At 39.1% G+C, this 25,901-nt stretch overlaps 1 protein-coding gene across 2 annotated transcripts in view; it reads right to left on the bottom strand.

The window, feature by feature from the left end:
* Positions 1-7,677: 7,677 nt before the first annotated feature.
* Positions 7,678-25,901, bottom strand: part of ST6GALNAC5 (ST6 N-acetylgalactosaminide alpha-2,6-sialyltransferase 5) — a 177,428-nt gene continuing 159,204 nt past the window's right edge. Inside the window, exons 4-6 of one of the 2 annotated variants that reach the window (XM_032296565.1) lie at positions 25,675-25,782; positions 19,377-19,433; positions 12,128-12,213 (exon numbers count right to left, since the gene is read on the bottom strand). In XM_032296565.1, coding sequence (XP_032152456.1) covers positions 19,388-19,433; positions 25,675-25,782 — 154 coding nt within the window. In that variant the 3' untranslated portion in view covers positions 12,128-12,213; positions 19,377-19,387. Of the gene's footprint in view, positions 12,214-19,376; positions 19,434-25,674; positions 25,783-25,901 lie in introns of both variants that reach the window. The other variant, XM_032296564.1, reaches the window with a different exon arrangement.

Below are 25,901 nucleotides of genomic sequence, written 5' to 3' on the forward strand. Positions count from 1 at the left end.
AAATTATTGCTTGTTATTTCTGAGGAATCTCCCTTATGCTGGTATATTTCCTTTGGTATTTTGTGATTTTTACATAGATTATACAGATGCGTGTCTGACAAGGAGCCTACAAAGGAATGTTGCTTCCTAAAAAATGTATGAACAGAAATACAGGTTTGGGCCAAAGGATATTGCTTTGAATTGGTCAGATGGTCTGTGTTGGAGTGAATTAAATAATAGCTTAGACCAGGTAAGAGAAAGTGAACAAACTGGGAAATAGAATTGAACAAATGACCTAGGATGTGACACAAAAGATAGGGAGATGAAAAACATGGAAAATGATTAAGAACATGGAGGATAAAACAGAAGATCTAATATGTATCTAACTTGAGTCCTAAAAGGGAGAATAGAGGTAATATATGAGAAGCAATAGGTGAAGAGATCATGTTTAAAGGTTTTCCGGAGATGATAAAAGATGTCACTCTGTAGATGTAGGAGGTAACCTATATAACTAGCAGAATAAAGAAAATCCTTATCTAGACATATTGTGGTGAAATTTTAGAACTCTGAAGATCGACAAGATCATACAAGCAGCCAGAGACTGTACAAAGGAATAATAAAGCAATGGCAGAAGACTTTTTAACAGTGACATAAATCAGGAGATAGTTGAACAATATCTTTAAACAGGTGAGAGAAAATTGCTGTTAACCTAGAATTGTGTATCCAGAAAAGCAAGGCAAGGATGAAATAAAGACATATTCATGCATACAAATATGATAGTTTCCCTACAAATAAATCTTCGTCAATGGAGCCTCTAAAGAATTTAAGAACAATAGAAAAAAACTGAAAATTTCTGATATGCAAAAAGGAATGGAGAGCAAAAACAAGTAAATAAGTATAAATTGAAGTAATAAAAATATAAAAATGTATGTAGAATTCAACTAATTTCTAATTTGTGGAACTGAAAAAGTAGTGTATAAAATTGACTGTGTAGAAAGAATATCACTGAGAATTAAAGGATTCTAAAGTCTTTGATTATTCAGGCATGGAGGGGGAATTTGAAGATATTGATCACAGAATTTCCTAAGTTGTTGAGAATATATGATAAAAGTTTACTTCAAGAGTAACCATTAGCAGAAAAAGTATATAACATCCAAATTACAGAAAGAGAAAAGTGGAATAACAATAAACATGACCAATTAGAAGAAATGGGCAATAAAGGAGATAAAGGCTTAGAAGAAGAATGAATGAATGAGAATTACAAAATAGGATTATAGTAACAAGTCTACATAGAATGTTAATTCCCCAAATTAGAAATTAAGTCAACTTGCTAATAAAAGACAGAGATTGTCAGATTTCAGAAAATAAAAAGATTATGTTGTTTTTAAGAAATACCTAAAATATAAGGGCAGAAAAGACTGAAAGTAAAAAAAAAATTTAAAGATATTCATAGAAAACAGTAACAAAAAGAGCATTCAGCTATATTGACAAAAAAAATACAGACTTTAAGGTAAAAGTGTTATTAGGAATACAAGTAATTAATACCAAATGCTAAAAACTAACTTCAAAACAATGAAAAACTTATATACACCTTAGAATAACTAAAGCAAAAACATTTGTATATTTATAGAGGAAAAGTGACAAATTCAGCATCACATTGGATAAGCAAAAAGTGTTTCTCTATTATTGTTTGACTTAGATTAAAATTAGTAAAAATATAAAATATTTGAACAACGCAATTAGCAAGCTTGATGTAATGTGTGTATTATGGAAAACTGGGCTCCAGTATTAGAGAAAAATACACATTCTTCTCAAGCACACAAGAAACACTTGCACTATGTGACAAGGTACTGTATAAAATGAGTCTCAGATACCTGGAACAACATAATGCTGACCATATTCTCTAACCACAGCAGTTAAGTTAGCTATCAACATAAAAAGATTAATGAAGTTCTATATATTTGGAAATTTAAAATATCTGAATAGCTGGGGAAAAGAGGTGATTCTCCCTCACAGTACAACGCCAAATTCCAGACAAAACATAGACTACATCACGAAAATTAAAAAAAAAAAAAAATCACTATTTGGTAAACACCACAGTAATAGTTTTTGAAGCAAGGATCATCAATGAATGCTAACATTAGTGAGTGAAAGTATGATGAAAACCGGATATTTTCAAATTATCAACCTGCAAGATTCTTAACAATTATAAAAGGGAAAACAGTAACTTGACAGTCAGGAAATCTAAGACATCACCTGTATTAGAAAAGATTTTTCAGAGAAACAAAACTGATAGAACGTCTCTCTCTCTCTCTCTGTACATATGTGTGTGTGTGTGTGTATATATGTATATATAGTGCAGATGTACTTATATGTATAAACACAGACTTATGTATATATGTATATGTGTGTATATAAATATGTATACAATAAAATGGAAACTATGGAAACAAGAAGATAATGGAATGACATCAAGTGCTGAAGAAAAAAACCTGTCAAAGTAAAATGCAGTGTTCAGTAAAAATACCCTGCATCAGACTGGATAAAAAAAAGTAAATCACTGCTGTTTATAAGAGAAGCAATTTAAATGAAAGAACACAAGACAATTGAAATTTAAAAAACATAAGAGGATAGAAGAGGATATAAACATACAAACATGAATAAGAGCAAGTGTAGCTAGACCAGTGCCAGGCAAAATAGGATTTAAGGAGTTCAGCATCGCTAAAGATAATGAGATGCATTTTACAAAGGCAAAAAGATCACTTCTAAAGGAAGGTATAACAATCCTAAATATGTATGCGCCTAACAACACATTTGCAAGGCAAAAGTCAGACTAAAAGAAGAAATACAGAAATTCACAGAGAAATAGTTGTACGTTTCCACATATTCTCCTCAGTAAATGACAGAAGGAACAGACAACAAAATCAGTTAAGTATAAAAAAGATTTGGACAATATTAGTAATCAACTTAATTGACACATAAAGATTACTCTCCACAACTATAGTAAAAAACACGTTTTTTAAGAACACATGAATATTTTGATATTCATCAAAATAGACAACATTCTGGACCATTAAAAAAAGTCTAAATAAATTCCAGAAAAAAGAATAGAAATAATGCAGATTATAATTATAATTTGAATATTATTTGCCAGAGTAGTATTGTGATGTTTGACCACAATGGAACAGAGTTAAAAATTATCTAAAACATTTCTAGAAAATGCCAAAATATTTAAAAATTAAGCAACATATATCTGAATAACTCATGTATTAAAAAAAAAACACAAGGGAAATTTTAAGATATTTTGAAGTGAATGTTAATGAAGATTCAACATGTCAAAAGTTGTGAGATGTAGCTAAATCAGAATTTAGAGAAAAATTTATAGCTTCAGAGTCATATATTAGACAGGAAGAGTGAAAAAAATCATAGACCTAAACTTCCACCTCAAGAAACTAGAACAAGTACAGCAAATTAAATCCAGTGAGAGGAAGAGGGAAACACTAAGACAGAGAGAGACAGAGAGAGACACAGAGAGAGAGGGAGAGAGAGAGCACCACTATCAGGAAAGAAGAAAAGATATACAAGCTATTCCAAAGAAATTAACAAAAGAATAAGAATATTACAAACAACTTTATTTCATTTAGATGAAATGGACAAATTTATTTAAAAACACAATTCGTCAAAATTGACAGAAGTGAAAATAGAAAATCTACTTCTGTACTTATTAAAGATATTGAATCTATAATTAAAAATATCTTCACACAGAAAATTACAGCTTTGAATGGCTTTAATTACTTTGAACACTCAAGGAAAAAAATAATACCAACATTGCACAAACTCCTGTAGAAAACAGAAAAAGAGGAAACCCTTTCTAATCCATTAATGACACTAGCATAACCTTGATATCAAAACCTAAAAAAGTTAATATAAGCAAGAAAAATTACAGACCAAACTATCTCGTGAAAACTTTTGTAAGAAACCCTTTAAAAAAAAACAGCCTTCAAATATAATAAGTAGAAAGGATGCTACACCATAAGTGTTTTTGTTTTTCCTCCAATGCAAGTTTGCATTAACATTTGAAAATCAGTGTGTTGGAGTAAATTAAAATGGGGACGGGGACTGGAGAATCCCTGAGCAGACCCCAGAGAGCTCTCTTGCCATGTTTTTGCCAGGTGAGTGTAAAGTGTGAAGATGGATCTGCAACGTGGAAGAGGGCTCTTAGCAGAATCTGAACATGCGGGCACCCAGTCTCAGACTTTCTGACCTCCAGAACTGTAAGAAATAAATTTCTGCTGTTTGAAAGCCACCCAGTCTATGGCACTTTGTTACAGCAGTCCAGATGGGCCAAGACAGTCCACCAAAATACATGTTTAAGAATGTTGATAACCTGCCGGGCGCGGTGGCTCAAGCCTGTAATCCCAGCACTTTGGGTGGCCGAGGTGGATCATGAGGTCAAGAGATCGAGACCATCCAGGTCAACATGGTGAAACCCCGTCTCTACTAAAAATACAAAACATTAGCTGGGCATGGTGGCGCGTGCCTGTAATCCCAGCTACTCAGAAGGTTGAGGCAGGAGAATTGCCTGAACCCAGGAGGCAGAGGTTGCGGTGGGCCGAGACCGCGCCCTCCCCCCCCAGGGAAAAAAACAAAAAATCCCCTCTTTATAAAAAAAAAAAAAAAAAAAAAAAGAATATTGATAACATCTGCATTCATAGTAGCCTTAAAATGAAAGCAACCCAAAAGAGCATCAATATTAGAATTAGTAATTCTAATGCAATGTGATACTACACAGCAATGAAAGAAGAACTATTGATGGGAATAAACCTTACAAACATAATTTTGATGGAAAGAAGTTGGATATAAAAATATACTACATGGGCTGGGCATGGTGGCTTATACCTGTAATTCCAGCATTGTGGGAGGCCAAGGCGGGCCGACCACCTGATGTCAGGAGTTCGAGACTAGCCAGGCTAACATGGTGAAACCCTGTTTCTACTAAAAATACAAAAAATTAGCCAGGCATGGTGGCAGGCACCTGTAATCCCAGCTACTCAGGAGACAAGCAGAATCGCTTGAACCCAGGAGATGGAAGTTGAACCCAGGAGGCGGAGGTTGCAGTGAGCTGTTCTACAAGGTATTAAGATTTATTATAAAGTTATAGTAACTAAGGCCTTGATTTTTATTAATAAAGAGATAGTCAATTTGATTAGAATTGAACAGATTACAGAGAGCAGAAATAAATTCCCACATATATGAAAAGTTGATTGCAAATCACTAGGGAAAAACAAATTCTTCAGTAAATTGTGCTGGCTGGGCCAGTTGGTATCTATATAAAAACAAAAGTGAGTGCTACCTCACATCATATAAGAAAATAAATCCGTAACTGCCATGTGAAAGACAAAACCTTTGAAATTTTTAGGATAAGCTAATAGGAAAATAGCTAATGATTAAGAACAGTAGAAGATTTATTAAATAAACAATAAGAAGCTCTAATGATATAGAAAACATGAAATTGATATAAACAATACAATGTAAAACTTTTGTTCCTTGAAAGGCACCATAGAGAAAAAGAAAAGACAAGCTACAAATTGGAAGGAGATACTTATAACGCATACAATCAACAAAAATAGTATCAAGAATATGCTAAGAAGAAAAAGTAAAGTAACCCAGGAGAAGAGTGAACAAAGATGAATAGCCATTTTTCATAGATGATGTAACACTCATGGAGAATTAACAATAAGAAAAAATGCTAAACTGGATAAGGAATAAGGGAAATACATGTAAAGATCACAATGAGATATAATTTATATCCACCAAGCTGGCCAAAAATTTACAGTCTGAAAATACAGGTGTTGGCAAGGATGTGGACAGCTACTGTCAGGAGTATAAAATGTCCACCATTTTGGGAAACAACTTGGCAATATCAAGCACATGTGAACATTTTACTCTACAGCCTAGCAATTTGATTCCTAGGTATGCACTCTAAAAAATTCTAACCATTTAGAAAGCAAGAAAATGGTAAATAAAAAAATTCAAGACAATAGAAGGAATACTTAGGTAGCTTCAAAAATAGCGATAATGTTCTTTTTATGTTTGCTTCATAATTTACACATTCATCACATTATTTGGTGTGTATCAAATATTATATAATGAATATTGTAATAGAAATTGTTGCCTGTAGGATTAAATTTCTGCCAAGAAGTACATGGTGACAAAGAACAGACCTCCAGAGACAGTCCCTTTGGCTTTTAATCTGCCGCTCCCACTTAATGGAGGCACGACCTTGGGCGAGTTACTGAAGTGCCTTGTACTTCAATTTTTGCATCTGTAAAGGGGAATGACAAAAGAACCTGTGTCATGGGGTTATTGTGAGGACTAAATGCATTTATATATATGAAGCATACAGAAGAATGCTTGATAGAAGACATGCTGTATGTCTGTTCTCATCTTCATCACCCAGGGGGCCAGATACACAACTTCTGTTAGTTTCAGTTTGCTTGTCTGCAAAATGGGATAATAGTAAGATTATGGTGAAATAATATATGTCACAAAGGACATTGTGCAAAACACAGAAGATATTCAATAAACAGAGTATAATTGTAAAAATTTTGACTCAATCTTATGAATTTCCTATATTTGGTTTTGAAATTAAAGAGCTAGTCACGTGGTAAAGAACTAAAGACACTAACCATTGAGATAACTTATGTTGTGAGCAAAGACATTCTTACAATTTTATGAAATAACATTGTGTGCTTATAATGTACATTCTGAAAAATTCCTGAAAATCTGTGATCCTCTCCATTTAGAAATAAACACTTATCTCAGTTTAATGTAGTATCTTCTAGCCCTTTTCCTATGCTTTAAAAAATGAAATTGAGATCACACATTTAAATAAGTATATGGAAGAGTAGATGGTGAAAGAGGAATTCTAAAATAGCCACATGCTCAAGAAGGTAATGATATGGTCCTTTGTAGAAGTAAATGTGGCAGCAGACTCACCTTTACTGCCTGCCTATTGCCCTCTCCTGCAGCTGGGAGATAACCGAGCACCAGGTGCTGTCCAGGTGGTGATTCAGAAGCCTGAGATGCTCTGCCTGAGGACAGCTTTTCCCAAGGGTTCTCCTTTCCCTTCACATTCTGGTAGAGAAGAAACCATTTCGGATCTGCTTCATGGAAACAAAATTTCTTTTTGTTTGTTTCATTTTGTTTTTAAGATAAATGTATACTTAATTTTTATAAACCTTTGATAACCACCAGTTGGATTCCCAGCAGCTTTAGAAAGCTGTCAAGTTTAAAGCAGGTTATAACCTGTCTCATTTTAGCCTTCCTTTTGTCGCTGAACCACGGAAGTCAGAGTCCAAGCTGTTCTTCTGCCTTTCTGCAGATGGTATAGCATTTGCCAATATTAAATTTAATTTGTGCTAAGAGGAGAGTTCACTAACAGTGAAAACACAAAGCTTCCTGAACTTTACTTCACCTGTGTGCTCAGTACAGCCAGGATTAGCAAACCTAATGAATTCAGCAATATTATCCTACCGAAATCTAGGCCAGCTCTGTTGATTAAAAACATTATAGGTTTAAGAACTAACCATATAAAAAGCCACTTAAAATTTTACTATATCAAAACATACTACATTTCTTGTACTTTTAAAATAGAAGGGTGTGTTTATACCCAATTAGCAATCCAATGGGTCAAAATTAAGAGGTCATCATCAACAACAGACATTTATTGAGCGCCTATTGTGTGCAAGGCACTATACTAGGTATTGGCTACAGAGACAAAGGAGAAAGAGTCTCTGCCCTCAAGGAGCTTACAATCTAATTAGACTAACAGGACACATACACAAAAAGACAAAGGACAGTTTAAGGTAGTATAAAATATTAGGGCACTGAGTAGAAAGAAACGGGGTTTCAGCCTTTTTGCATTTGCATTTTAATACCCTGAGAAGGTGGGATGAGTGACCTAGAAAAGAGGGGTTGCATTTGTTCATTTTTAAGCCTTGAAACTCTCACAGATTTCCATTCCAAAGTACCTTCTGGCATGTGCTGACACCTAGGCAATTGGTCCACACATCCTGCCCTCCCCCAGGACTTATTATTATAAATCTCTTTGAGGTGGCCTTCTGATAGGGTGACCTACTGTCCTGGTGCCCAGGGCTGCCCTGATTTTAGCATTGAAGTCTGCATCTTGGGGCCCCCTCTTCTTCCCTCCCCATCTGGCCCTGGGTAAACCAGGATGGTACTTCTGAAGTACCTTGTCTGGTAGCCAGATATACTCCCACCTACCATGGTCAGTACTCTGGCAGGACCTACTCCGAATCTGCTCCCTAGACAGACCTTTAGTTTAAATACCTACAAGGAAGACCTTAACAGCCCCAAAGACTACTGGTTTAAGAGCACACTGTAGATGAAATAAGACAATCAGGAGAAAATGAAAGTAAAGAGACACAATGAGGTTCAAGAGAGAAGCAATGAGAATGGAAGAAATGATTGGGTCAGACATAAAACATGTAGAGTGTTAACATCACCTCCTAACACTGCAGAGACAGAATAGGAACACAGACCCTTCTCTCAGAGCAGGTTTATTGAACAATTTGAAGCATCACTCTGGTGGAATCCAGGGTATATTTCTGAAATGAGGTTGGTCTTACACAGGGGCAAATATTTAGGCAGCTACTGAATGGATGCATATGTCTTTAAATAATACTATCTTAATCCTAACAGAATTTTGACTTTCTTCTTCTATTTTTACTTAGGATTAATTATCTTCTAAGTCAATAATTTTAAGTTTTGAGGGGAGTTTTTATTTCAAAATGAGATTATTTCCCTCCATTCTCGTGGAATTCAAATAGATCAGTAATGGAGAGAACTTCAGAAAACAAAGGATACACAAATCTGTGAGGGACCACACGGATCTCTCTTTTAGGTACAGTACTTTGTGTTTTGCTTTCCTTTATTTATTTATTTATTTTAAAGAAAAGATCTTACTCTGAAATCTGATGACCTCAGAAGTCCCTGAATTGCTCAGGTTTCATGTGTAGCCCTTAGGAGTACACACCAGGGTTAGGGAAGCATAGGAACTTAGCTGCCAATCGCCCATTAATGGTAATGGAAATCACACAGCTAAGTCCCCACGCGGCATGCTGACTATTTACCTCCTAATGTTCTTTTAATGTATGTTTTCTTGGGTGAATATTTACTGTAGAATATTAAATCTGAGATTCCTCTTTTTATGGGCCATTTGAAGTGATTGATTTTGTTTGCAAATTCCTGTCTCTTTGCCCATAATGGCTATCTATTGTAATGGCCTCTGCCAAACGTTCTTGTGTTGCAATAACAGAAGCCATGGATCGGCCAGCTGTGGCATTGTATTACTGTGGTCTGAAAAGCTAGGAGGAAGCTGAGGACACAGCTGGGAGAGGAGAAAAAGGTATGTAACATAACGAGTATGACTTAGGCTTCAGACACAGTCAGATACTGAAATCACCGAGGTCTATAAACATGGTTCTGTAGTCATCTTTTATATCAGAGTTTATATTTAATGGTGTTGAATGGTGTTAAGACTGACAGTCATGAAATGATAGCGGCAAGACAAGAATTCAATTGCCCACAACCGGGTTCATCAGCACAATCTATCAGATTTCTAGTCATTTTCTTTAATGCTGTAATAAAACCACTTTGCAAGTGGTAATTTTTTACACGTATTTACACCACATTTTTTAAAAATATGAAATCACACATCCTAGCTACATGTAGATTTAAAACATTTCCCAGTGAAGCCAGGATTTTCAGAATTTGGTTTCTTTTCATTCTTTTGAATATTTGAGAGGGAGAAGTTACAAACAAGACGGAGTTACCATGATGGCTTTTTTTTTTTTTTTAAAGAAAATCTAAAATCTGAAGATACACTGACATGTGAGATATTATTAGATGAGGCAATATAAGTACATTCTTGCATGTCTAAACTATTCCTTTCCAAATTTTCATAAATATAGAAGTTGTCAGAGGAGCCACTTATGTTTGAGGAACATAATCTCTTCAAGTGATTATAAAGGTGGCCTATAAGTAAACTGTATACAATTAATATACTTGTTCATATGTTGATAAAACACGATGTGTTCAGAATCCATACTGTGGAGGACAATGTGTTGAAATAAAATTCATATTCCCTTTAAAAACTATGAGAAAACTTAAAGAACATATTCTAGTATGTTTGGGACAGCCATTTCAATCCTACTGGCTTTTAACAGCCCAGGCCACACACAACAGTACCGACTTTGTTTTTGCTATGTGAGTACCCTGACGGTGTTTGCATTTTCACAACAGTATTCCATATAATTAGTACTAGTTCGTGTAAGGAAGTGAAATCTTATTACTAATTAAGAAAAGGGAAAAGAAGTGGTAATGGCCAGGTCATGTCTGTAAAACAATGTCAGTCTTCATACATAATATTTGCTGGTGCCTTCAAATTTGGCATTAGAGAACCCAATGCCTTCTAATTAATGTGTAAAGAAAACACTAGTATATCTGTAAGAATATTGCTTGTTTAAATAAAAATCTATAACACAAATTTATGTTGGCTCTGAATAAAATCAGTCCTTTATACTCCTTCAGACCAGAGAAGGGTAATGAATATAATCTAAGAAGATATATAGTGAGTCTAAACAGTTCATAGGATAAATGAGTTGAATGATAGGGCATCTCCTTGTAGTCTCTTTTCCTCATAAAAGGGCAGTTCTTTGCTCTTGTAGCCAGGGAACCCCTTGGCAGCATGTCTTCTGTGTGGTGTGTTGAGGGGCCGGGGAAGAGGTGGATGGTGATGCTTTGAGGGAAGCAGGGGGTAGATTTTAGCCCATGCGGACTCAGGAAGAAGAGAATTTTTAACCACAAGAGTGAGAAAAGTAATATGAATGTCGATAAGGCCCCCCAAAATAAGGTTCCTGCTACTGTTGGCGCCCCATCACTCCAAGAGCAGAGTCTTCAAATGGGTCAACAAGAGGCCAGAAGTTTAGATTTGGGATGAAACCTAAGAGGTCATCTGGTACACTGACATCATTCTGCCGAAGAGGAAACTAGGGCTCAAGAGGGGATACTTACATAAATTATTACTGAAGAAAACTATCTTTAAATTTCTCTTGTTAGCTTTCTTTTTGTTTTAATAACAGAACTTTTGGTTTTCAGTTTTGTCCTTTTGGAACATTTCTGCACATTGGAAAATGTTATCTCTATTCTTTCTATAAAAGAGCAGTTTTTCTGAAGCCTAGGGGTTCAAAAAATACAACACAACATTTCCAAGTCAAATACTAACTCCATGTTAACAATGAGCATTGTGAACAGAGTAACTCGTCAACCCAATTCTAGGCCATTTCCAACCATCATTCAGGATTAAAGAGTTAGGAAGGATAAATTACCATATAATCATAATCTATAAAAATACTGGCCTAGATTGCACTAAAAAACTCTCAATAAATAAATATCGGACATTTGCTTTATGAAAGTCAGTGGAGATGTGCTCTTCAGAAATAGTCCATAATTTCAGGCCGCATTTTACAAATCGCACACACACAGTCTAACAGGTGACAAAGGTTATAGATCAGGAAAGAATACAACTTGATAGAAAAATGTCTTTGACATGGTATTTCTATAAAGGAATGCAACTAATATTGTTGAGTTGCTTATGTTGCGGTTTCAAAGGCAATACTAAGAAATCCAAAATGTTTTTAGCCATAGTGCTGTAACTGAATTGAGTGTTCAGCTCCTAAGGTAACACCACTGAAATGGACAACACTCATTAGGGTGCATTACTTCTGGAATTTTTCCTTGCAATCCAGCTGCACTTCTTTGTCACGCCTGGCAGGCATCTGTCCATGGTACTTCCTGAGGAGTGAAGCTGTTTTCTGCTGCCAGTTCTGTTACCCTTTCCTGTCTTGTGGCTCAGGAAGTTCAGGGTCTCAGTGTCTGATGCAGTGAATACTGGGATTGCAGTCTGGCACGCTCATTCCTTAGAACACAGGTTTATTCTCCGGATGATTTATAGCAAGTGATTCTGGTTTCCAGTCTGGTTGAAAAAAGCGAATATTGAATGTCCGTGCCCAGTTCTTAAAGACTCGTTTCTCTGTGATAAAGCGGTGATGACTGCCCTTGCGTCCTCGTTCATGGGAGAGGTACATTGTACATTCATCAGGTCCAAAAGGTTCATAATAATGATAAGGTACTGAAGGGTGATTGGGATCCCTGTAGGAGGAAATTGAGATGACCGATTAAAGCAAAAAAAAAAAAAAAAAAAAAAAAATTCCCTTTAACAGATTGAGGTAAGATGTTATCTTAAATAAGTTGATACACATAAAGTGTATTTTCTAGTTAAATGAGTTTCAACAAATGGTTTTTCTGATTACACGATAAGGAAGTGGAGAGGTTTTGAGGTTGTGAAATAAAATCAGTGGCCATCATTTTCATCAGAGATTGAAAATGAGCTGCAGAATGTTCAATCTCCCCAGATTTAGATCTTACATATTAATAAGTCACAACGATAGTATTGTTTCCATTCTTCTTACAGTCTATTTATCACAAGCAGCTGTAGAGATACTACCAAAACAAAATACGTTACTCCCATTCCCCACGCCAACCCCAAGCCCTCCAGAGGCTTCCATTTACACATAGAGCATGGCCTCTGGGGTGCAATACGTCCGAGTCCTCTCCTAATCCATCCAGCCTTGTTCCCTACGTTCCCACCATACTGGCCTTTCTGGTCAACTCTACCAAGCTCATCCCTACCTCAGGGCCTTTGCACTTGATGGCAGTCACTTGTCTGGAATACTCTCTCTGTGTTCACTCCTCGGCTCAAATAATATCCTTCTTTGAGAGGTCTTACCTGACTCTTGCTCCCCTCACTTCATCTCACTAGAATTCATTTTCTTTTATACCATCAATTGCTCTCTGAAATTGTTGTTTACTTGTTTATTGGCTGTTCATGAGGACAGTGCTTTGTCTTATTCCTAGAACAATGCCTGGTAGGTGCTCAATAAATACTTTTTAAAATTTTGTTGGTGAAAGAAATTTAGCAGCTAAACAGCAAACTTCTAAAGACATTTTCTTCTCTGGGTATTGTAAGGGTAGCTGAGAGAAAGGAGAACAGACCCAAAGTCAGGCAAGCAAGTTTTATTAACCTGCCCGGCTGCTCTGTAACAATCAGAGGAGGCAGCCCCGAGCTTACAAAATGAGAGGTTTATATGGGGTGACGGGGGCATAAGGGAGTTTCAGGACTGAGGTCATCTATCCACTGGTAACAGGCACAGAGATGGTTTGTCAACTTGTAACAGATTTACAATACATCATCCTGTGACTTTTGTGGCGGCAGTTTTTTAAAAAAGAGAGAAAACCCAGGATTTTTTACAGAATGTGTCAAACAGGAATTTACAAGTATGGATAACAAACATTTGTTTTCCCTGTCCTCCCTCCAGCTGCCCGACCTGCCCGGATGCTGTAATCAGGCTTTGCATCTTTGTAGCATGTCTGGCAGGCTTTCTGTGGCGCCTAGGTGGGGTTCAGGAACTGTGGCGCCTAGGTGAGGTTCAGGAATGCAGCTGCAGAGCAGTCAGAGTGGGGGAAGGGGTCAGCTTAAGCCCAGCGGGTTTTCTGAGGCGGCTTGTCCCTAACAGGTAGGGAAAATTGTTGATCCTAGTTTTAACCTGTGGGAGAAAAAGGAAGACAGCAAACAAGAGGCCACGATTTTTTTTTTTGGGTGGTTCAGATGGCCTATGTACTCAAAGTCTAATCTTTTAGTCCAGAAACTCTACATCGTCAGTCTTTGCTTGGTAAGCTGAGAGTCTCATAGTGTTTTTCTGCCCATTGCTCTGTCTCAGCTTTAAACAGGAAATACTGGCTCACTTCTTCAAGGTGGCATGCACAGGGTTAACATGTGGGGGTGGTAGGTACCTTTGTTTTAGGGTTAATAAAATATTTACTCACGAAAGAGTCTTGGTCTCAGACTGGTTTCTATGATAGGCCAGTCTACCCCACCTCTTCTGTCTTTTGGAGAATAAACGGTAAGGTTAGTCAGGGTTTCCTGGCAGAAGTACTTTCTTAATTTGAGCTGTGCTCAGCAACTGGCCTTGTTGCAGAGACTAAGAAGGGAAAAGGCCCAGGCTTCTCAGCATCTTGCAAATCACCTTTCAGAGCCTGATGCCTCAGGGTTCCCACTTTGGTCACTTGGGCTCTCCTCTAAATATAATAACTTGGTTTCCCAAGGTTGTGCATCCTGCTAGATACCTGTTTGTTTTCTTCAGAGGAGATCAATACACAAATGGCTTTTAGAGTAGCAACTTTACTGGGGTCAGGGATCGAAGTCTTTTATCAAGAGGGGTGTCATGTTTGTGGCTCTGACAACAATAAACCTTTGAGCTGTTTCTCCTCTTAGGTTAAAGTTCTTCCAGGAAGAGAGATTTATTTTTGTCATGCAGCATCTCAACATCCCATATCCTGGCTTGGATGCTATGCTGAATTAACACTTTGCATCTCTAATATGCCTGCCTTGGAAGTATCTCTATGTTCTGTAGTGAAACACTGGATCCTTTCCTGTCTAGTTATTGCAGATTTTATTACTTTACTTACCCTAGAAATTGGAATCCCATTAAAATTTTAATAGAAGGCATTTTCAATACAGAAAATGCATGCTAAGAAAAATTCAGGTTTGAGCTCACCGTTATGAAGAAAAAAATAAGTCTGTGAGACAAATCTTCCCATATTTATATGGCATAATTTGGGGGAACCATGCCAAGGTCATGTTGCCATGGTATACTTGGGGTTAAGCTTTTATTCCATCACAAATCAGGTTTTAAATCAGATTCATCTAACTTTTGGACATTTTATTGGCATCAATCTGACTAAAGAAACAGGTTTCTAAAAATATCGTGAGATTGATTTGGCACGTAGGAGTAGAGGGTAATTGGAAACCAGCTAAAGATGCTATAGGATCAATTTCCTTATTCAGGAAGACCATCTCTTTGGAAAAAAAACTTATCTGGCTCTATATTGATCTCCTAAAAGGAGAATTAAATTTACATATTTGGTTACTGTGATTTCAGAGGTGTCAAGATAGGTTACTCATGTAAGCGGGTTGTTTCCACATGTTAAAACTCTGTCCAAGCAGCAAAAAAGTGCTTTGTGGGACTCAGAAGGCAGAGCTGGAAACTGCAGGAACACCTCTCCCAGCTGTGAGCCTGCCATTAGCCGGACTTCACTATGCCATTTAGAAAGACACTCCTAGCCTAAGGTCATACTTCCTTGGGTCTTTTCTTGAACGTGACTTTCTAAAGGCTGCCCTACTTTTTTCTTCCTTCACCCTGACCTCGGTGAAACTACAATAATCATCAGCAGAATTTCCACACAAGGAAGCAGAAGTAAAAGAGATTCTGGTGCTCAAGTTCCCATTGTGGGTCTGGTGAGCTGACGGAAAGGATATGTGGGCTGGGAGGCAGGGATGGAGATGACCACAGAGCCAGTTCCCCAAGGGGCTGCGGCCTGCCATCTGCACTCTGACAGCCAGTTTGAGAACAAGCCCTGAAGAACGATGTGAAGACGATGTTTTTTCTTTTTAGAGGAAGCAGGTGGGGAGGGTGAGGGAACTAACCTTTAGTGCACTTGGGGAACTTTAAAGAAATACCTATGCTCCACCCCCAAAGACTCTGGTTCAAATGACTTAGAGAGAAACTTAGGCACAGGTATTTTAGAAAGTGTCTTAGGTTTGAACCAAAATAAACAATGTTGGTATTGGATTATAAAACCAATAAAATAAATACCCATGAGTCCATGATGATTTCAATAAATAACTGAATAAATAAATAAATAAATGGAGGAGAAGAAACAGCATTTCATTACAGAAAAATTCCAATAAAGCCATGTAGAAAGAATGAGGGAATAGGAAACCATCCTCAGAACATTGTGGTAATTGTTGCAGGCAAGATGCACCAGTGAAAGGAACATTAACGAGGATAAAGATGAGGAGAAATAGGTTATCTATATAACCTTAAAGTATCTCTCCCAAGTTATTTATTAATGACAAAGGGAAAAGCAGTAGGTTTACAATGGGTAAACCTAGCAGACACCACCTTAACCAAGTGATTAAAGTTAACATTGCCAGTAATAGGACATATGGATGTCACATATTTCCTGTTACGAGATTCTGAGAAGGGCCTATGGCTTCGGTGGTATCCTTCCCAGTAATGCGTAACCTCAATCTAAGCACAGGAAAATATCAGATAAGCCCCAAGTGAGGAACAGTCTATGAAATACCTGATTAGTACTCATCAAAAGTGTCATGAAAGGTAGGGAAAGCCTGAGGAACTACTGTGGATTCAGAGACTAAGGACACCTGATAAATAAATGCAAAGGGAACCTGGATTCCTTCTTGGAAGAGATAAAGAACATAGTAGAGAAACTGGTAAAATCTCAAAAATGCCTGTAGTTTAGCTGGGCATTGTACTGATGCTAATTTCTTACTTTGATAATTGGACTGTAGAAATGTAAATCTGCATTAGGGGAAGCTGGATAAAGGGTGTATGAACTCTCAGTACTACTTTTGCAATCTTTTTGTAACTAAAATTATTTAAAACAAAATAAACATATATATTTTTAAATAATATATATCATAAAAACAAAGCTCCTTAGAAGATTCTAATGGTAGAAAGCTCCTTGAGATTCTAATATGCAACCAAGCTGGAGACAACTGATTTTGTAAGTACCTACCTGCTCAGCCTCAGTGCTTAACTGATGTGACCTCCTTTACATCCCCATCAGCCCTCTGAGGCAATTATTGCAGCTCCCATTTGATAGGGAGCATCTGACACCCAGGGAGACAGTCCCTGGCCTGGCTTTCAGCACACAGCCTCACTCATTGTCCATCCAAGCTGCTGGGTTTGAGCATTTCAGCTCAGAGCACAGTGCTCAGCACTCCACATATACTAACTTATTTAGTCCTCACAATATCCCTATAAGAGAGTGTCAGTCCATTTTGTATTGCTATAAAAGAATAACCAAGTCCTGGTATTTTATAAAGAAAAAAGGTTTATTTGGCTCATGATTCTGATGGCTGCTGGAAAAGTTCAAGATTGGGCATCTGGTGAGAGTCTTGGGCCGCTTCCACTCAGAGCAGAAAGTGAAGGGGAGTGGCAGGTGCAGAGGTCACAAGGTGAGAGGGGGAGAAGAGAGGAGGAGAGGTGCCAGGCTCTTTTTAACGACTAGATCTGTTGGGGGCAAAGAGAGTGAGAACTCACTCATGCCCCGCCCTAGGGTTGGCACTAATCTATTCATGAGGGATCTGCCCCCCGCCCCCCATGACTCAAACACCTGCCACCAGGCCCCACCTCCAACACTGGGGATCAAATTTCAACATGAGATTTGGTGGGAACAAACAAAATATATCAAACTATATCAGAGAGCTACTCTTAGCACCCCTACTTTATGGACGAAGAAACTCATGCACAGAAAAACGAAGTTTTGCAGCCAAGGTTTGGACCAAAGCCAGTTGACTGCAGACCCTGTACTCTTAAAAGTGAGATTCTGTGTCTTGGAAAAACTCCTGTCCTCCAGGTGGGATTTCTGTACTAATGGCACGCAGGTTTCGCTGGCATTAACAGTATGTGTTTGAAAACAGCTTGTTCCTGACGCTTTCCTCTGAGCTCTTGCTACAGAGAAGTCCCATGTGCGGTGCTCGCGAGCTGCTCAGGCTGATACACAGAGGCCTTGTGCTCAGGTACAGTTCTGCCCATCAGTGCTGATGGCAGCAGGGGTTTGTAATGTTCCATTTTTTTTGACTCTTCTAAAGCTAAGCTTTACAACGGAAAAAAACCTCATAACTCTAACAAGCAAGGGAAGACACTTTCATTTCTGGGTACTGACGAGGTTCAGGTCATGCTGCTCCAAAATATGGTAACTTGGCATTTGAGGAAACAATAGAAGCAGGGAGACCACTGTCACCCTCCCTTCCCTCTTCTCCCCTGACACGGGTCATAAAAGATTTCTGTGCCCTCCTCTAAAGCAGGTCATAAACCTTCACTCCAGAGGTACCTTACCTATACCTGGAGGAAAAGAACATCCTTATCCTCAAAGACACCGAAATGCCAAAAGAATCTGAACAAACAGACCTTGCTACCTCCCCCCACCCACCCTGGTTTATTACCATTAGATTACACCTTCTTTGTCCAATCCTACTTCTTCACAACTATCCACTTCCTCATCAAACTTCGCATAAAAATATGGAGGTTTTCCTGTTTCATTGGCTCTTCATTTCTGAAGGCTCTGGTATCATATAAAATTTATATGAAATAAATGTGTATGCTTTTCCCTTGTTAATTTGTCTTTTGTCATAGGAGTCTCAGCAAAGAATCTGTGATAGGTGACGAAAAGAAATTACTTTTTCTACCCTATAGTATGATCTACATTGACTCTGCCCATTGGGCCTGGGGCTGGGCTGTGCAGAAGTCTGCAAATATCCTGAGGAAAGAATGATGTCTTTGCTTCTCTCTAGAACTCTTAGACACTCTCTTTAAACACATTTCTATTCTTGGCGTGGTACCTGGCATATAGTAGGCACTCAGGAAACATTTGAAGAATAGAGAGAATAGCGTTGACTTAACAGCTGTGAAGTGCCTGGGTTGTTCTGCAATTGGCTTGCACTGGGGGCTTTGGTGCCACTATGAGACATTCAGAAGACAATGCTTCTGCAGCAGTCCTTCCCAAGCATCTGCCACAGTCCCAGAGGTGCACTGAGCCGCGCTTATTCTGCTGCCTTGATTTCTGATCCTTGGATCTTCTTTTGGGAGGAAAAGAGCTATATGCCTTGGAAGCCTATGGAATAGCACTGTGTGTCTGGGAGCATGGAGCACCAGGAGCCTGTAGCCGCCCACCCTTCATGAAACACAGAGCCACAGTGAGTCACCCAAGCCCCACCCTCACCCTGGAAGAAACACAACCATACATTTTAAGTCTACTTCATAAAACGTAAACCGCATGGGCGGCATTACCATTCCACACCCGTGTTCTGTAAGTAAGCTTCCGATTCTACCCGGTGGACTGTCGCCAAGTAAGAACTTTCCCTGTTAGGATGGCAGCTTTATTAATGTTCACTAGCTAATAATTCTAGCAGCATCAACTCTCTGATAGTCACGATACCTTTGAGATGTCCTTCATATTACAGATGAGATATTAATTTAGTTCCGTGACAGTGATCACTCTGAATCATTACCCCGCTAATTAATACTCAAGAAATGATGGGTAACAGAAAGTTGTAAACTTGGTAATGTGCTAAGTATGACCAGAAATAAGATTATTACATAGAATTTAAATGCTTGGCCCATTATTTTCACAAATAATTTACAATGGAAATGAGATTAAATACTCACCATAACTTAGTTTAGAAAGCAACAACAACAGAACTTTTCACGCAATTTATAGGCCATCTAGAGAGAATGGATTTGGCTTGCAGTATGGATACGGCATGATTTAAGAGGGAGATACTGTCCACAGAATAATATATTTTGATGCTGTTTCTAGTGCAACATGGCATTAATTTTCTCCAGCTTTCTGAACTTCGATGTGCCTGAAGTCTGGTGATACAGTCAAGGTGGGTGCTGATGCCTAAGCCCCTCTTTGAGTACCCAGAGCTGGCCCCTGCTGAGAATAAAACAAGGTGGGCACCATTGACTTCTGGGGTCCCCTCAAAATCTGAGTTTGCTAATTATAGTTTTGATGTCTCTGGACTTTTGGTCTTGCAGTAATAATGTTTAGAATCAGTCTCCTAAACACGTTCATGGACAGGGCTTATTTTTGTTTATCATTGAATTAATCTATACTGAAGATACACGCTATGCCAGACACAAGGACAAGTGCTAACGATACAAATATGGATAGAAACAGGGCCCTCCTCTTAAGGAGCCTAGAGTCAAACAAAGGAGATGGACAAACCAATCAGTGAGGTGGGGCAGGGAAGAGGTAGAGGGAGGCCCAGTGCGCCCAGTAGGTCTGACTCAGACAGGAGGCTAGGGGGAGCTGAGGAGGAAGGGCTGCTGTATCTGAAATGGTAAACTGAAGGATTAAAAGCGCCATGGAATACTGTGTAGCCATGAAAAACAATGAGTTTGTGTCCTTTGTAGGGACATGGATGAACCTGGAAACCATCATTCTCAGCAGACTGACACAAGAAAAGAAAATCAAACACCACATGTTCTCACTCATCGGTGAGATCACATGGACACAGGGAGGGGAACATCACACACTGGGGTCTGTTGTGGGGGAATAGGCGAGAGACAGTGGGGAGTAGGGGGTTTGGGAGGGATAATATGGGGAGAAATGCCAGATACAGGTGATGGGAATGGAGGCAGCAAACCACATTGCCATGTATGTACCTATGCAACAATCCTGCATGTTCTTCACATGTACCCCAGAACCTAAAGTGCAATAAAAAAAATATATAAATAAAGTGCATTGGCTCATGAGCCCTGGAGACAGCATTCAAATCCCAGCTCTGTTATTCATCTACTCTATGACCATGGGCAGCTGTTTCATGTCTTTAGGCATTGTATGTAAAATGGTGATGTTAATGATGCTTACCTCATAAGATTATTGTAAGTCTCAAGGAAAGAATGCATGTGTTCATGTTAAGCGCAGGACCAGCATGAGGTATGTGCACAACAAATATCAGCCATTAATGTTCTTAGTAAAAAGCCAGCAGGAAACCAGCCAGCTTAAGGAAGTAGAAGATGGGCAGTGCAAACTGAGGGCATAGGAACAGGTGTCTGCAGGGTGAGTTGCTTTAGAAGTTTTTTGGTAATGGTGAATAAACAAATAATCACATAAATCTGTGTCAGTAGAGAAGATGTGACTAAAGTGGTATGCAGAAGCCCTATCCTGAAGGTCTTGTGTGCTAAGCTAGAGAGTGTGAACTCTACTCAGAAAGTTTGGGAAGTGACTGAGGAATTTTAAGTGACTCCCCAAAGTCAGATTTGTCATTTAACAAGGCACAGTCATGTTTGGAGAGGAAAAAGATGAGAGTTGGAGAGAAAAGTCCAGTAGGCTATCACAGTGCCAGAGGAAAGATTCTGCATGCCATTCAAATGACTTTGAGTCAGTTAGAGTCTGCCAGATCTTCGAAGAGAAATGTCTGTCATCGGCCACCATGGCCATTTATATGTCCACCACTTCCATTTGTGGATTTAAATATGAATGTGATGCTAACTTTCTTCCTTAAAAAGTCCACGGGCTTAATACTTTTAGGGGTGCTAGAAGTTTTCTTGCCGAAGAACGACTCCTAGAAGTAACTCAGGCCATTTGGGTGAGATGAGAAGGTGCAGACCTCCAGGACAGCTGATGGGAAATGACTCTCCAGGCTACCCACCCCTCCCCTTGGAGATCAGGCACTCACGGATTGCTTGGCTGTTTGCTCCCTAAGATATAATTGAGCCCTTTTCTCTCTCCTACTGCCTCCCCTCCATCACACCATGCATATGACAGCTGAAGTTCTCTTTGGGATAATACAAAGTTGATGATTCAACTATCCTGGAAAGTGTGAAAGAGTTTGATTTAGATTGGAAAGCAGCAGGGTTGTGTCTTAGACCAGAGGTTCTTAAAGTTCTTATTTGTCAGGGGATCTTTTGTTGAAAAGAAATCTTATACAATAGCCCATAAGCAAAACAGATCCAAGTGGGCCTGCACCTGACCAAGTGGGGTGGAAGGGTCCAATATTCCTGTTGTCTTGGCTCCTTGTCCCTGTGCCACCTGATAGAATCAGAGGAATGCGAGGACTTCTCTGAGTCCAGTTTGAACGTTGGAGACAGATGGTCAGTGGGTCAGATGCCGCTGACAAGCAGAGTGAACATTTTCTCCCACAGGCATCTTGAGTAACCTTCTGTACCTCATGACTAAATTGTGGTCAAGTGAGTCCCAGGCGACTAAAGGCAGAGACCCTGTCTCATTCATCTCCGATTAGCTCCCTGGTGCCCAGCACGAGTTAGCTGAATGAATAAAAGGCGGGATTTATTTAGTGACTTTTTTGAGGGTACTAATCGTGCCTTATGGTCTGAAATGGTTAATTTACCCAAAGTGAACAGTTGGCTCTCTTTGTTTGCTGAAACCTGGCTCCATGTGGCTAGCTCTTCATTGCAGTGAGACACCGGGAACTTTAGGGAAGCTATAGAAAGGCTAGGCACGCTTTGAGCAGCCTATGAGATGTCCTGCAAGGAGCTGGTGGCCACATAATGCCAATTCTGTAAAATTCACCAACTTGCATATCAGTGAATCCTTTCACCTCATAACTTTCTATGTACTGAACAGACCCTGGGACTTTGCTAAGCATTCCTCATCTATGACTTCATAGAATTATCATATAAGCTCTCAACGCAAGAGATATGATAATCCTCGTCACCGTTTTGTAGATGAGGCTTCTGAGATGGAGCATTAGATAACTTGCCCAATGTCAGTCACTAAGGCTCAGTGAGGTCAAGTAACTTTCTCAAGGTCACAGCTTCTGAGAGGCAGAAATGGTTATTTTTATCCCTACACAACACCGTTTACTACAGCACTACAGAAAGTAGAGGACAGAGCCATTCATTCCCTTGATATTTATGAAGTGCCTGCCATATGCTAGTAGAGTAAATATCTGCTGTTCTGTGTTCTAGGCCTCCAACACTGAAATAAACACACAAAACTCTGTCCTCAGGGAGGCTATATTCCAATATGCCCAACCAGTGTGAGTGCTGCCACCTCACAAAACCATCCACAGCCATTTTTGGCCCTGGTGATAGCTTACCTCCTTACGCCATGGAGCTCATGATATACACACCATGTTTTCAGCCCCTAATAGTTCTTTGCTTCTTTCAAAATAAAGATTAAAGAGGAAATGGTCAGACTAGTAGCAGACTACCATACCAGTTTCTTTTTCATTCTCTGGTGGTGAGGAAAATACTGTTTACAAACTTATTTAACTCTTAAATGAAGATTGCAAAGCTGCCTCTTTTTATAGTAACATGGTAATTGGCTTTGCTGTGTTCTTTATATTTTGGCATGAATAAGACTTATGACAAGCCTCCAGGAGGCAAGAAGCTGTGTCCCCTTCTTTGAACCCCTCTTAAAATTCTTTTTTTTTTTTTTTTGAGACAATGCCTCATCTTGTCACCCAGGCTGGAGGGCAGTGGAACAATCTCAGCTCACTGCAACCTCCGCCTCCCAGGTTCAAGCGATTCTCGTGCCGCAGCCACCTGAGTAGCTGGGATTACAGGTGCCCATCATCATGCCCAGCCAATTTTTGTATTTTTTGTAGAGACAGTGTTTCGCCATGTTGGCCAGGCTGCTCTCAAACTCCCGACCTCAAGTAATTTTCTCGCCTCAGCCTCCTGAAGTGCTGGGATTACAGTTGTGAACCACCATGCCCAGCCTCCCACTCAAAATTCTTGGTATCTTTCAGGGCAACTCTCAAGTGCTTGGGATAATATTAATAATATAAATTATTTTACATATCTTGTTAATATTAATGATATTGACACTCTTTCCTGAATACTGTGTGCTAGGTACTGCATCCAACACTCTGCATCTATTATCTCATTTAATTCTCACCATGACCTGCTTGTTCTTCTTCTTCTTTTCTTATTCCCATTTTACAAACAAGGAAAACAGGCTCAAGGCCCCACAATTTGAAACTGGTTGCCTGGTGGTTCAGTCCACACATCCTGGAAATGCAGATGAACGGGACTTGGGAATGCATCTGTGCCACTTTTGGTCTTCCTTCTTACCCTTCCCTAAACAGGCTTTATGACTGAGCAGGATGCTCTTTCCAGCCCTGAACCTTCCATCCAGATGACACTCCACTTCTCTGACAGAACTTGAGCATAGGGGTCCTTTCGAAGAGTTCTTGCTGAAACCATCTTATGCAAACAACTATCAAACCTTTGGGTATGAGAGCTTAGGAACAGAAACCCAGAGCCAGTGGCAATATATAATGCATTGAAGTTATCTTAATTTATTTGTGAGTATTTTCCATAAATTGTTTCCATTCTACTGTACGTGAAGCTGTGATGAACTAACTCTGAGTAAGAGAAATGACAGGTTAACTTGCCTTTTGTTTGTTTTCCATAATAAATGGAATATTTCCTTGAACACTTGAAGTCATTAACATTTCAATTTATTCATGCTTTTTCTTTCTGGTGTCCTAATGGCAATATTGCATAATTATATCTGCTGCATAACCATCAACTTTGATGGCTCTTTGCACGCCCATAAGTGCCATTCTCACTGTCTCTGTTAGCCTGTTGGTTTGAGGAGGCAGTTTGCTTTTTTATGCCATTCTACTTATTTTTTGCACATAGATTGTTAAACAGGGACATGGGGCCAGTGAATCAAGTGAGGCAGCAGTGGGTGAGGATCCCAGCTAACTTGCCTTGTGTTCGCCATGTACTTTCTAGGCACTGTTCCAAGCATTTCACATGTATTAGCTTATTTAATCTGCCTACAGCCCTTTGAGGCAGAGTCTATTATTATCACATCCACTTCTATGGATGAGGAAGCTGAGACTCAGAGACACTAAGTGACTTGCTCAAGGTCTTACTAGGTGGGTAAGTGACCAGGCCAGGCTTTACACCTGTGCAGCCTAGCCCCAGCATTTTTGACCCTGACCTGTAGTCCAAGTTCTGCTCTGTCTGTACCTCTCCTCCTTTGTGGCCTGACTCTTCCATATCAATTAGTATTATTGCTGTGTTGGATCTTTGGGTTAAAAAGAGAGAAGAGCGGCAAAATGGTAATCGCATGATTATGTGCTGTTTCTCGTCTTTGCTTTAAACCTCCAAATTTGCAGCTTTTGCCTAAATACTCATGGCCTTAAAGACATTGTAAGAAAAAATAAACAAATAAAACACCAGATAGTATAAGTAAGCACACATTTTAAGAAGGAAGTTTAAAACGTCCCTCACCCCAGGTTTTGCCATTTGAAGATTGGGATTGAGGCCACATGCAGGCCATCAGGCATTCCCAAAAACGAGGGTACTTTCTGGAACTTTTGGCATCCCTATTTTAAATTACAGGTGAGTTTTCAAGCAGGCTTCCAAAAATCAGGCCCTGAATATTGCTGAGTGCATCTGTGGTATACCCTGAACTCTGCCTGAGCACATGCCAGGAGGAAAGTTAAGGTGGCAACAGGGACGTTGCATGTTCCCTTTAAAGCATACCTCAAATTAATTATACCTGTGCTTTTGGCCTCAGAAGTGTAAGCCCAGGCCACTGATGTGGCAAGGGAGGGAGGCTCAGAGGAATATTTTAATTTTAGAAAAAAGGCCTCGCTGTCAATGGAATTGCTCTCTTTAATTCATTAAAAAATTATCACATTCCTTTGAAATGAGAGTAAAACTAATATTTCTTAATGCTTGTTCATCATTAATATTATGCCAATTATTGCATTACTTTTGGCTGATAAATATTCAGAGGACAAATGAAGCCCACACGATGGATTTATTCTCCAGCAGTACAAACAAAAACCTTCAATATTTTATATCACATAATTAAATGCTGTTTGTTGTTTCTAGAATGAGAACTTGGGACATGCTAATTAATTGCTTCAAGAAGACAGTTAGACATGTTTCATGGTTGATATTCAGAATCTGATATTTATAAACCCTGCACAACACAGCTGATGATTTACACTTGCAGAATAAATCCTACCTGCAGAAGTCTGGGGGCACCATGCCATAAACATTGATCCTGTCACAGAGCTCCAGTGCAATTGTCATTGTGAACCAGCCAGTGCTGAGCCAAGTGTTGGATATCTTCCTGGAAGGAACAATAATTAAGTCTGCAAGCTGGTAAAGTAACCATTATACCCACTACCATCTTTAATTCTTTCTGGAGTAAGGGTTACTATAAACAGAGTCTCTCCTCCTCTCCCTTCA

This window comes from Sapajus apella, unplaced genomic scaffold, assembly GCF_009761245.1.
Source record: "Sapajus apella isolate SASKATOON/1434 unplaced genomic scaffold, GSC_monkey_1.0 scaffold36, whole genome shotgun sequence".
Classification (NCBI taxonomy): domain Eukaryota; kingdom Metazoa; phylum Chordata; class Mammalia; order Primates; family Cebidae; genus Sapajus; species Sapajus apella.